The 13,434-nt window shown below is 41.8% G+C and overlaps 1 protein-coding gene across 2 annotated transcripts in view; it reads right to left on the bottom strand.

Moving 5' to 3' along the window:
• The window catches only part of itga6b (integrin, alpha 6b), a 15,034-nt gene extending 4,221 nt beyond the window's left edge, over positions 1–10,813 (bottom strand). For both annotated transcript variants that reach the window (XM_005920583.3, XM_005920584.3), the window contains exons 1-22: positions 10,547–10,813; positions 5,355–5,482; positions 5,165–5,244; positions 4,713–4,977; positions 4,435–4,566; positions 4,104–4,317; positions 3,804–3,997; positions 3,602–3,699; positions 3,080–3,204; positions 2,903–2,998; positions 2,740–2,801; positions 2,446–2,612; positions 2,219–2,362; positions 2,026–2,135; positions 1,707–1,863; positions 1,551–1,625; positions 1,353–1,432; positions 1,117–1,191; positions 925–1,027; positions 624–794; positions 400–501; positions 186–296 (exon numbers count right to left, since the gene is read on the bottom strand). In XM_005920583.3, the coding sequence (XP_005920645.1) occupies positions 186–296; positions 400–501; positions 624–794; positions 925–1,027; positions 1,117–1,191; positions 1,353–1,432; positions 1,551–1,625; positions 1,707–1,863; positions 2,026–2,135; positions 2,219–2,362; positions 2,446–2,612; positions 2,740–2,801; positions 2,903–2,998; positions 3,080–3,204; positions 3,602–3,699; positions 3,804–3,997; positions 4,104–4,317; positions 4,435–4,566; positions 4,713–4,977; positions 5,165–5,244; positions 5,355–5,482; positions 10,547–10,722 (2,865 nt within the window). In that variant the 5' untranslated portion in view covers positions 10,723–10,813. The remainder of the gene's footprint in view (positions 1–185; positions 297–399; positions 502–623; positions 795–924; positions 1,028–1,116; positions 1,192–1,352; positions 1,433–1,550; positions 1,626–1,706; positions 1,864–2,025; positions 2,136–2,218; positions 2,363–2,445; positions 2,613–2,739; positions 2,802–2,902; positions 2,999–3,079; positions 3,205–3,601; positions 3,700–3,803; positions 3,998–4,103; positions 4,318–4,434; positions 4,567–4,712; positions 4,978–5,164; positions 5,245–5,354; positions 5,483–10,546) is intronic.
• Positions 10,814–13,434: the final 2,621 nt, after the last annotated feature.

Here is a 13,434-nt window from a genome sequence, read left to right as displayed (position 1 = left end):
AAAAAACAAAAAAAAAAACTGCAGTCTTGAGGTCAACAATAACAGTTGTATCAACCCATGTTATCATAATTCAACTGTTATTTTTGAGATTAAATACCGAATATAGATTACACTGTTGCCATTGAAAAACATTTGGGGTTTCCTTTTTTCAAATCCAGAGATAACAACTGAGTACAACCACTTACCTCGATGAAGGTGCTATTCCAGAGGCGAGAGTGAAGACTGATGGCTGCATTACTGTCCAGGCTCCGCAGAGGGCACCTTATCTTCACACATTTTGCCCCATCGTCACAAGACTGTTGACAAGGGAGTACAAAGTTACTGCCAAATGCCCGTTCAGCTGGCTGAAAGGTGCATAAAATAATGTAATAGTCTAGAACAAACAAAAGGTTGCATTACCAGAGTTTTTGATTTCTTGTTCTCAATTAAGCGTAAAATAGTGCCCTCATCACTCCCCTGTGTTCCTGAGACTTCTCTCCTCTTTCTTGTGTTAACTTCTTCCTGAAATAAGAAAAGAAATGTATTTAGTTTATTGCCATTAACTCAACATCTTGTCAAAATAAAATACATTTATAAATTCTTTCATGGGAGGATGGCGATGACACATTAACGTGGCGTTTTACCTTTTTAAGAGGATTAATCTCACTTTTAGGTGTGCACTCTATCTGATCCCCTCCCGTGGTAGTGATTTTCATCAGGTAAAGCAGCCACTTTCCATCCGCTGTCTCCTTTGGCCAGTCAATGATGAGAGTGGCGGTCCCAAAATCAGTCAAAGGCCTTCCCAAGTTGATTATCTGTAAAAACAGGAAGTAGTACAATTTAAGTTGAAATGTTCTTACTCGCCCCGTTAAGAACACAAAATTGTTAGATTAACGATAAATTCAGGAAAATAAATGAACGATCTAGTTGCGATCCTGCACTCACTCTGAAGTGATGTGTGATGGCACTGCCAATGTCACTTTCAGTTTTAATGGCCGTCTCGCCTTTGACATCTCCCGTAAAGTAGACCTGAGATGGCGTGGCTTGTCTGCAGAGAGAAAAAATACACAGTAGCCAGCATGAGTCGGTGCACATCTATGTGTTTCCTGGACATTTATGTATATGCATGTTTCTTACCCTGACACAGAGAGTTGTAACTCAGTGGCCACCTTTGCCTTTGCTTTGACCGGCACTAATTGCTGCATGCTAGTTCTGTTGAAACAATATTTACACAGATATCAAACTACAAATTTTATTCTAACATACATAAACTAAGTTTGTTATATTCCAGTAGTGTAGCTATTGCATTTGCAGGTGCAACCAGTGTTATTTAGCAGTTGGGGCTGCAGGATTACAAGCTCGGATGTACTTACGTTTTCAGTTGAAGATTAACCTCTACTTCAGAGGTGTTGAAAGATATGCCAGCTGTACCCAAAATAATGTAGAAGGTGGTCTATAAACATATAGAGATCCATATTTTATTCCGTGCTCTTATTATTATTTTATTAAGTGTTAATATTTATACATGTGGAGGCGAATTAGATGGTGCCAAACTGTGATTTTTCGCTCACCATTTCTCCCTTTTCAAAGGGATTTCCAAGATCACAATCGACCAGAGAACCATTTCTATTGGCTTGGCAGTTTACCTGAAATCAATATAATAAGTCCAAATCAGAACTAAAGTGGGTGTCTGTGTATGTGAGAGAGAGAGTATCAGACACACTTACTTTATTAAGCAAGCGGGTTGCAGAGTAGGTTAAGGAGCTAGGAAAAGAAGCGATCATGGAGGCTTCGTACGCATCATCCCCACCTGCATTGCTCACGCTGACCTCTAAGGCGATTTCCTTCTGGTTACTGAGTGAGAGCACCGGCACACCATTCTCCCTTCAAACACACACAAATCGTGAGCCCGTTTGATGAAGTGTGCACATCTTTCACAGCTCGGTGCGGAAAACAATGTGGCGAACGCATCTCAGGATGAGCATTTTAAATCAAGTTTTAAAAAAGAAGAAAACGAGAGAAAGAAAAGTGTTTTTATAATCTTACTTTGGTAACGGAATGAATTTTTCATCGTTCCAGTGGCCATAGTTATATTCCATCTTCAGATTGCTCTGACACACATTGTCAGACCCACAACCGGTCTTCATGAACTCCACCTGCAAACAACATTTTCACATTTAAGAAATAACACAGAATAGGAGGAGACATCACATAAACTGAATAAGATGGGCACACACACCACTGATCGAGTTGGCTGTGACGCTTTAGCATCCAGGACCGGCTGCAGCCCAGGACCTGAGCTCTGTCTGCGTTTACGTCTGCCACCAATGATTTCCACAGACACATCAATGGGGATCCCGCGTAGCTTGTCTCGAATATTTTCCTGAAGCACGACAACATAAACAAAGCATTACGCGCCGCCAGCAGTTAACTTGGATCGCGAGAGAATGCAGAAACCTTCGATACCTGCAAGGCGAGTTGTCGTTCAATGCACTGTTCCACTCCTTTTGTGTCCAAAGTGATGGTCCCTGAGGATTCATGGCTACTGCCAGGGGAGGAGTTAATGAAGGCCGCCCTAGTTTTAAGATTATTCTTCCTGTTTTCAGTGTCTGCCGCAAGGGTGTATTTAACCTCTGGATGCAACAGAGAAAGAAATACATTGTAAGTGAAAGTGAAGTATTGCTATGATAATAAGGGGAGAAATTGCAATAATGAAGATTGTTGTAAACTAAGGAGAAAAAAAATTGTGCCTCAACCTACCCAGTTTTGGAGCATAACTCACAGGATTGGCAGAGTAGGAGAAGCACGCTTTAATAGTTAAGCTGGGGACACAATCCAATTTATGTACAGTCAGACAGAGCACAGTTTTACAGCTCAGTGTTGAAGAAGTTTAGAAATTCAATAACAGATTGGGTACACGCACCAGAACTTGCTATTGTTTTCACAGTTGTTTTTGAGGAGGTCAATTTCCTTTGGTGTGATTGTGATTTTCTTCTGGATGTCAATAACCGGACGGGCTCTGTGAAGAGACGACTCGGTGAGCTTTTAAGTAAACAGGACGAGAGATAACACAATGTGATCCATGCGCCAGCTCACGCACTTGTAGACGAAGACAGAGTCTGAGAGGGATCCGACAGCCAGGTCAGGGTAGGAGTTGTAATCCAAGTCCATGTTTCCCGCCAAAGAGTAGCCAAACAGTTTCACTCCTGAAGGACCAGGCAGCACCTGACGGAGGAGGAACACATACCTTCATCAAAGCCACATATTGTACAGCATACATCCAGATACTAAAAGCACGCTATCTTTTAAAAAAATATTATTCTAATTAAGATGCTAAATTATAGTTATTTACTTCAATTCGTGTTTTATTGGTTGAATGTTATGCTTCATGACTTCTCCAAGAAGTCCAGAGTGCCGGCTCAAATCTGGGTATAAAAATGTGAATTCGGGGCAGCGAATTCATAATGCCAAGCCAAAGCACGTGTCATTTCAGGGCGCCTATTCAAAATAACATGACTATTCCCCTTTGTTGAGCACTTGGCAGCTTGGCAGCACTTTTCTGCCACAACTAACAGGCATAACAGGAGAGTAGAAAGATAGAAATCAGGTGTTTATTGTGTACCTGTGAGGCTTTTGGAGAGATTTGTCCTGTAGCTGATCCATAGTAGATGTAAACCTTCCCTTTGCCCTTATCATCATAAGGAGCTCCCACTGCAAAATCTGGCATGAAGAACAACAACAGGGTGGTTATGTATTTCTGCTGATGTCAAGACTGACTAGCAGACCACAGTATACGTGTATATGCAGAACTATTGCATGCTCACCATCATAACGATCCAGATTGATGTCTCCCAGGTTTTCTACAGCCAGGCCAAACATTGAGTCCAAGGGTCCATCTATTCTGGTGGGTGTTACTTTGTTCCACTTTCCAGCGTTGTTGATGTAGACGTAGACAGCTCCTCCAATTTCTCCATCCTTCTCAAAGTACTGTGGTGCCCCCACCACAATGTCCTCCCAGCTAATAAAGAAAACAGCATTGCACATTCATTAGAATAAAGCCACAGTAGCAACAGCGACGGTGCAGAAGTTGCAGGTTGCTGTTTGTATCATCCGGCATCACTCACCCATCCTTGTTGAGGTCCAGCACCGTAAGATCGTAGCCAAAAGATGAAGCCAACCCCTCGCCTTCTAGTGAGAACTCTTCAACTAATATGTTGCTTTTTTCCCCACCTGTCTTTAGCAGTACCACCGCTCCACTGTGGTTAGCTCTGGGAGCTCCAGCCACCACTGTTAGCTGGCCTTTCTTAGTCAAATGTTTACCTGAGTCCAGGGAGAAGCCTGACACAAATAGACAAAGAAGCGATTCCTTAAATAATCAAAGAACCATGAAGTGCTAGAAAATATGTCTCTGTATAAAGCGAATGACTGGAATCACAGTCAGGTTATAGTTTTTACCCAGGTAGCTACTGGCAGGAACAGGGACCAGGTAGGGGTTCTTTTGGTTTTCGTCTCCTGCCTCATATGGACCATCATCAAAGATGCCCATTTCTATGAAAGAGTCATTTTTCTGCTCCACGCGTACTATACCTTCAAGACGAAAGCAGAGGGGAGGCTTGTAAGTATTGACTGAAATAATCCTCACAAGCACATTCCTCTATTCTGATAGCTGGGGAAAAAAATTCATACAAAGTAGATTTATTACATTTCAGAGTAAACATATGCATGCACACTACCTTTCCAGTTGTAAGCTCCAGGTGCCCCAAAGATGATGTAGTGGTAGTCCTTGTCGAATGTAGCAGAGAGGCCCTGCTGGCAGGAACCAAACATCTCGTGGCCTCTGGCCCTCTGGTCACAAAAATACCATCCACCTCCTTCTCCATTCTCATTTGAGTTCGTTTTTAATGACTGACTCAGCACGTAGCAGCGGCCAATTATGTCACGAGATTCCAACAACTCTAAGCCCACATTGGCCCGGCGCTGGTAGCGATGAGCACAGGTCTGCCAGGGGAAGCAGACACAGTTAAGTGCAGTGAATGAGACTAAGGTGTGCTTTGTTGGAGAGACGACGGTTATTTTTTTGACAATATCAATTTGTCGTTACATTAATAACCATCTGTTTGAACAACTAAACAGTAATAATGAGTTTTAATTAAATTTGTGTTCAGATACAAAAAAAAAACCTTACCACAACCTGGCCTCCTGGTCCCTGACTTTTGACTGTCACTCCCATCCACTGATTTTCTTTGTCCTCTGTGGCCTTATTCTCTACGCAGGGATAAAAACAGGCACAGAGAAGACATTGCAACTCGACTTAATGTTTAAAATGACCAAATTCATATTAAGTAAAAATGCTCAAATGTCAGCTAATGTCTCACCGTCATTATCAAAGATAACCCTGCTGCAGTCACTGGTTGTGGTGCTCATGTCACAATTGTAGAGCCCTCCTGTCACGGCAGATTTTTGACGGCTCAAAGCTTTTGCTCTCGGGGCACCAACCAGCAGCCTGCAACAGATGCATGTATGAATCGGGCCCATACGCACTACAATCAAACACTCATTGTTACTCTGTTCTGACATACATTTATTAGCATGAGGGACAATCTGGCATTTCTTTCACTTGCACAGAAAATGATCACACATTCCACTGATACTCACACATACACACAGACTCACAAACACATATGTACATCCGCCACAAAACTGATGTTCCATGTCCTCACAGTGAACAGTCAAAGAATCCTTTCAGGTCGCCTGCTGAGGATGATTGCACACACACACATATACACAGACTCTGCCTTTGTGGTCCAAAAAAAGGGCAAATGCCACACCCAGCCATCGATGATGGGCCTCCAGATATCAGGGTTTCCTACAAAGTGAATCAAGTCAACAATGTCATCCGTTGAAATTAAACTCTACACGGGTTTTCAAGGGAGAGAGTAAAGCACTGCCAGTACAATGATCCGTCTTTATTCAGCTTGCTTGGTCTGATCGCTGACCTTCAGAGTTAAGGTCGTCCGGCAAACTGTCATCCACAGATAAAATAAAGAAAAGCCATTTTAGCTGAAATACAAAGCATCCTCAGATACAAACACCATCCTGAAACATATAGCAGAGTAAAAAGCTGAGGCTTTATGAAACCATCATATCAGCTGTACAGACACCGAAAATGGTAGATATCAAACTAAACAGCCAGCCTACTGAGGCAGTATAAATCATGATGAATACTAACTCCAGCAAGGGTGATGGGTAATCACAACTATTTATGGCATACAAAAAATGGCAGATAGATGTCCAAATAGTCACGTACATTTGGAGTAAATTTCTCTTCAGTAGGCTCCTTTTGCACGACGGACAAGTACACTTTGTTTATCCTGTTTCAACCACTAGATTGGTTTGGCCTTGTTTCAGAAACCAGAACACTATAATTTTTGCTGTTATCCACCCATTAAGTGTCCCATCCAGCCTTTTTTAAATTATAAGGGGACGTGAATGACACTTGACGGTTCATACCACAAAGTCTGGAGTCAACTCTCCAGCTCCAAGCTCAGTATGCAAAAAACAGAAAACATGTTATCACACTAAAATTCTTGCAATGAGCTCAATTTTAGTGAGTCATCACCTCAAAAAGAGAACCGGTAGGCTAACAGTGAATTCCAGTGGATGCATATCCGCTCCCAGTATCCTCTGGGACACAAGAAGTAATAACAATGAATAGGGGATTTAAAAAAAAATATCTCTCTCTCTCTCTCTCTCTCTCTCTCTCTCTCTCTCTATCTATATCTATATCTATATCTATATATCTCTCTCTCTCTATATCTATATCATATATATAGATATATATATATATATATATATATCTTTGGAGCAAATCCAACTAACAATAATGGGTTTGTTGGGAGCTGAAAGTGACGTTAGTCTACTGTGCAATTTCTAAAACACAAAAACATTTAGCAAAGAATATGAATTATTTTTATTGCTGCACATTAAAACCTTTTTGTCACATGACACGATGTGTCAGGAAGTGTGATACAGCTGATGTGCGGCTTCGCTGACAGTGACTCGGCTGTTAATCTAATCATTTACCACCAGCGGCGGAAGGCCCGACGTACGACGTAGACCACAGGAAGAACTAAGACAACTAAAAAGAGAGAGTGTGTGTGTGTTTGGGTCCAGCTGTGCATTGACGGTCGCACGCATAGAGGCAGCAGTTGAACACACAGATCAGCTCGTCCTGTGTATCGCAACAGATAGTTTAGAAAAGCCACCGGAGAGATGTCCCATCGGGAGAGGTGTGTCTTTTCCTTTTCTTTTTCTTTTTACAGCAGTGAACTGGCTGCCGGCTTAAGACACAACCCGTTGCCTAGTAACAGTCAGTGGCGCCCTATCAACTACAGGCATTTACTTCCAAATGGCCTTCAGATACAGAGGTTCATGACATGTTGCCCAACTTCTCTCTCCATCTTTCTGCCAGCATCGAGCTCACTGAATCTTACTGGCTGAAAAATGCTTGTATTTGGTGCCCAGATGTACACCTGATTTGTGTTCCTCTCAGCGTTTTTCAGCCATTACCTCTTTCTTTTCTTCAGCTTCCCCTCCTTTCTCTTTGATGTTGGATAACCAAAACTATCCTCAGGGGAATCTGGCTCTCATATGTGTTCTTTACGCAATACACAGCCCACATACACTAATACACTGAGTTGATTTGGTATTAAAAAGACACTGACAGCAAGATACTGACAATATCACTGAAACTACTGAAACTCACAGCCTGTTTCTAAATTCTTTACTCTTCTTGTTCCATGTTTCCATCTCCCCAGAGTCATATTATTTCACAAATCCCACAGAAATACACACACATATGCATTTACTTTCTCCCACACATTTCTCACACTCGATCCGACCTCTTAAAATACCCTAAACTCTCACTTGGTCTCCTCCTTCTCCCTCGTCTCTCCACTTATGTATTTTGTGCTTTCCCTCTTGACTTTATTATACAGACAGCTCCATCTGGCAATTATGAAGAAGCATGGAATGCTACACACATACACACATACAGATGTGTGCGCACATGCATATTCAGGTCCTGCCCTCTCCTGCAGGAACTTGCAACACTGATACCTGTAGGGCACAAACACTGTGAAATAAGTCTGAATACAAGTTGGCATGCATGGCCTGCAAAGAACTGTGACTAATAGTGCACACCCAGAGGAGACAAACATGGAGGTACACAGGTACAGACACACTAAAAACACATTAGCACACAGTTTTCTGGAATGGATGTTATTGAACTATTGAATCAATCAATCAATCAATCAATCAATCAATCTATCTATCTATCTATCTATCTATCTATCTATCTATCTATCTATCTATCTATCTATCTATCTATGTATCTATCTATCTATCTATCTATCTATCTATCTATCTATCTATCTATCTATCTATCTATCTATCCCTATTTTGCCCCAGGTCAGGAATGTATAAAGCAAGCAGCACACTGAGCTCTCTGACAGTTTTCCAAATGACTGACAACAAGGCAACGCCTCACTGCTCAGCCACAGCATGCATCAGCACCATTAAAACCCACCAAACAGGCACTCACATGTGCACACACATCCACTGTCGGGACACGAATGCAAGTGCAGACACACAGATACTGCATCCACAGTGAGCGCACACTTCTCTAACAGTTACTTGCAAAAAACAGACATGGCTTTATACTCCAACACACACACACACATATCACAACACGTGCACCTGATAGTTAGAAGTCAGCATATTTTAATTTATGGTTTTGCTTCAAAGGTTTTCTTTTCCCTCTCACAGAGCAGTCGAAAAATAGTTACAACTACCTAAGCATCCAACACTGGAGCATCTGACGCCTCCACTAAAAGTTCATTCTACGTTATTCCTACATACAAGTATTTTTTCCCCTTTTTTAACAGACTTTTCTGTTTTCTTGTATTTAACCTGAAGCTGACTTTGTGATAGCTTATAGCTTCAGTCTCGTGCAGATCACCATGTGTCTTTCATTTAGCCTGGAGCTAAGACAGAAACTGGCACTGTGTGTGTGTGTGTGTGTGTGTGTGTGTGTGTGTGTGTGTGTGTGTGTGTGTGTGTGTGTGTGTGTGTGTGTGAAGGTGCAGCAGTAGCAGGAGTGTGTAAAGTTTAAACTGTGTATTTAACAGCTGTGAAGAAGGTATAAAACTAGGGGTTTTAATCACTGCTGGGCGTACAGTGTAGGAAATCTCGGGTTAATAATTAAGCAAATACAAGTTAACTCAACTTAAACCATAATTTTACTTTATCTATGCAAAACATAGGAATGCCTGAATATTGATTTTTTGTGTGGAAAAAACCAGTTAATAGATGCACTTTACACATATTATTCCCATGATTACATCTTAGTCTCTACTGGAGGCACTTATGCTGTCTGCACCGCTTATAATGTACAGTTAAAAGTTAAAATGTGACAACTTTCACTCGGATACTCTAGATTACATAATACAACCTGAACAACATATCGCATGACTGAAATGGTCAAACCATATAGTGTTGCATATAGTGAAGCATGTAAGTACATGTAAGTAGCTACAGAAGACACACAAATTCTAACAGAGACGCTTTTTTCCGACAGGGCAGATTTCCATGTGTAACCTGGTTGTCTGTTTAGCTAGGAAGCACATTAATGCTGGTAATGTGTAACATCTTCATTCGTACTAGAATCAAGGCAGATATAAAAGTGAAGTAATCAATTAATCCATCTGGGTCAGATGTGATTGTGAAATGTCTTTGTAAATAAAATGTAAATTAAATATCAATGAATTACTAAGAATTGCTGAGACTAAATAAAGCAGGACATGAACCTTCAGTCTGCCGGAGGGGGAAAAAGTCTTAAGTTATCTGCTCTGAGGTCAGTTTATAATCAGGCTGTTCCAATCAGTGACCACTTGATGGCACTTGTTCTTTATGCAGGGTGACAGTCCCCTCTGAAATAGTGCCCAAGAAAATACCAACAGTGATTCACTGAGATGTTTTGCCCCCCCAAAAAAGTCAAGACTGGGTCCCGGTTGAAGTCAACAAGAAAGGAGGAGTGTGAACGCGCGCCGCGTGCACGCGCACAAAGAGTTGCCTTGTAGCTCCAATGAAAACTCACAAATAAGTAACCTGAAAGAAGGAAATATTAACAAGAAAGACGGGCATCGAGTTAAACTTATAAGAGCTCGTGTGGCCTAAAGAAGAAGGAGAAGAAGCTGTTGGTGGAAATGTTTCGTACCTGACAAACCTGACCTGACCTGATCACGTACAGGCCTACTTGCGGTGCTGCTGAGGTAACTCACTTGCGGTCTGCGGCTCCCAAAAGTAGTTTTAGGCGGATTTTTTTTTTTTCGTCCAGCCGTCTAAAGTGTGTATTGTGCAGTAATAATTTAATTATATGTATATATGTATAATTATATGTATACTGGAGTTCATTTTAAACACACTCAGGTGTCTTTCAAGGAAAAAAACAATTCCATTAACAGCCTCCGGACATTTTATCCTTTAAAAGCAAAACTGTGACACTTACATTCTCTTTTCCTGCGGAAGGAGCTGCCGGTGCATGGCGAGAGAGAAGCCGAACAGGCTCCCGGGGTCTCCGGTCTTCCGCTGGACATTGTCGGTGTCCAAGTTGAAAGCCGAGAGCAGCCCACAGCTAGAGAGAAAGGCGATTAGCCAAAGTCCACAGGTGATCCAGCCCTCCATGAAAACGCGAAGCTTCCTTGAACTACTGAAAAGGGACTCCTTAGTGCAGGAGGTGCAGAGTGCGACTGAGGGCTGCTGCTGGAGGACTGACTGCTGTCCACTTGTTAGCCGCTCCTCCTACCTCTCATGCACCCACACATCCCACCCCATCCTACCACACCTCAGATTGCTTCAAATGCAGTTTACATGCCAAAATGTAACTCTGATGGAAACATTAGTCTGTTGTTAGTTTCCAGTAGATCAATGCTGTAATCTAACTGGGTCACTAATGCCTGAGTCTGCCTAAAAAGGCATTTATGGCAAGAAAAATGGTGTTTGTGCCTACACTGGCAGCATCTGATAGTAAATTTCTAATTAGGCTGTATAACACTATTATAAGGCCTGCTGGTGAGCTCCCCTGGAAACGACCAAAAACAAAATACATCATAAAATCCCACAAGTGGGAAAAGATCGTCAATCCGGTGACATAAGAGCAAATTGTGCCTGAGCCTACCGACTTCAAGCATCCATTTAATTAAGAAAGAGTCAGCAGCTTTGGGAGAGAGGAAGAGTGAAACATGCTGCTATAAGTAGATACTGATTCCCCCTCTTGGCACTGGTTGCACAGTCTAGACAATGGCAACACAATGACAAGGGAGTGGGAGACAGATGAGAAGAGAGAACAGCATGTGAGAAACATACAGTGTTGGAGCGCAGGAAGAGAAGAAAGAGAAATATGCAGGCCTCTACTACAACAACAATCCACAATTTAAATTTACAATCTTTCTGGCACTGTTGATCAGATGGTATCACCCTGGGGCCTGTGTCCTCTGTAATGAATCATTAGATGAGTCAAAAGGAGCCAGAGACTGCAGCGGGCACAGACCCACACATTAGTAGACTCTGTCACCAGATGATTTTCAAGGCATTCCATGAGACGGTGACCCAAAGCTTGTCCTCGCAACGCAGCATATCCGCAGACAACGACGGCTTTGTCTGCTGAAAGAGGGCAGACGGGGAGGGAGAGGGAGAAAGAAACTGCCCAAATACTGTACTATAAAAGGCACAAATAATGGAGGAATGGAGTGCAGAAAGGGGAAAGGGCAGAAGAAGAATGTGATTCCTGTACAGTTACATTGTTTATTTAAGTCTTTGTTAACGGGAAAAATTGATTGATGATCGGATCGTTCAACATTACAAAGCCTAATTTGGGGGGGTTTAGTAAACATAAGGTGCACTTTTTTGATGTTCCAGTGTTAGAGGAGACTACGGTAATTCAATCAACGTTTAAAAATATTCTTTTTCTCTCAGTCAGTCACATGTTTGGCAGCTGATAATATTATCACGTCAAAATCTCATTCTTAATCTAGTGGAATCTTTAAATCATGTGGCCAACCGCCTTCCAGCTTTATATATGTGTCTTTGTCTTGGTACAGTAGAGCTTTTAAGGTGAGCATGCCAACTGGGTAAATGTCAGCAATTTATGACTGCAGATGGTCGGATACAACAGTCAGCCTTATCACTGATAAGAGCGGGAGTGTGTGGAGCCAAGCAGCGTCAGTTAGCTTAGTTCACCCTTGCCTTGAACCTTCAGGTTTAAAGTGTGTTTGTGTTTATATGTGGCAGTTCTCATTACTTCTCGTGTTTTTATGTTTTCATTCCACTTCTGTTCTCCTTCGGTCTTACTTTGCAACTGCTGAAAATTCATAAAGATTTTATTATAATTTTTCTTTACTTCACATATTTCACTACATGCTGTTTCTTTTTCTCCTTTACTGTCCTACAGTCACTGGTCTCTCCACTGGGTACACCCGTTCAGCTCTTTAACACAATTATCTAATCAGCCAATCACAGTAACTAATGCAACTCCTGCTGCAGTTCAAACCAAGAGTCATAATGAAGAAGAAAGGTGATTTAAGCGACTTTGAATGTGTCTTGATTGTCGGAGTCAGACAAGCTAGTCTGTGTAATTCAGATCTACTTTCCTGCACAACAATCTGTAGAGTTTACAGAGAATGGTACAAAAAATAAAAGGAGTCCAGTGAGCAGCAGTTCTCTGGGTGAAAACCTTTGTTGATACCAGAGGTCAGAGTAAAATGCCCTGAGTGCTTTTAACCTATAGAAAGACATAACCAAGGTGGAGCAGGAGATTCTCACCATGGATGTGCAGCTGACAATCTGCAGCCACTGTGTGATGCTATCGTGTCAGTATGGACAAAGTCTCTGGGGATTGTATCCAGCATCCTGTTGAATCTGTGCCATGCAGAATTAATGCAGTCCTGACAACAAAAGCAGTCCAATGCGGTACCAGCAAGATGTGCCTAATGAAGTGGCCGGTGTGTAGCTCACACATTTCGTCTATTGTAACATTTGTGCATAAATCTTGTGACAAACTGTCCTGACAGTAGAGAGGCACAAGTCCTGTACAATCTCACCAGTGCATCCATCTTCAAATGATGAATTAATTTAACATCTTTGAAATTCAGTTTATTTGCTGCTAACATTAAACAGTCAGTGATTTTCTTCCTCAACAATTACAATAATGTGGATATTTTCTATAAAAACAATTCATATGCTCACACACATAGCATATTTTCTTAATGATCTACACCCACAATTAAGATCTTAGTCATGTGTACGGGACAGCATGTTCGGTGTTACAACAGGAAAACCCTTCCCCCGGGTGCCAGAGGAGAAAAATGGCAGTGATAGCAAACTTCTGGCACACGCAAG

This window comes from Haplochromis burtoni, unplaced genomic scaffold (genome assembly GCF_018398535.1).
Source record: "Haplochromis burtoni strain Fernald_Lab_line unplaced genomic scaffold, NCSU_Asbu1 Contig_41, whole genome shotgun sequence".
Taxonomy (NCBI): Eukaryota; Metazoa; Chordata; class Actinopteri; order Cichliformes; family Cichlidae; genus Haplochromis; species Haplochromis burtoni.
Note: the sequence above shows the minus strand (reverse complement) of the source record. Positions and strands in the feature narration are given on the sequence as shown.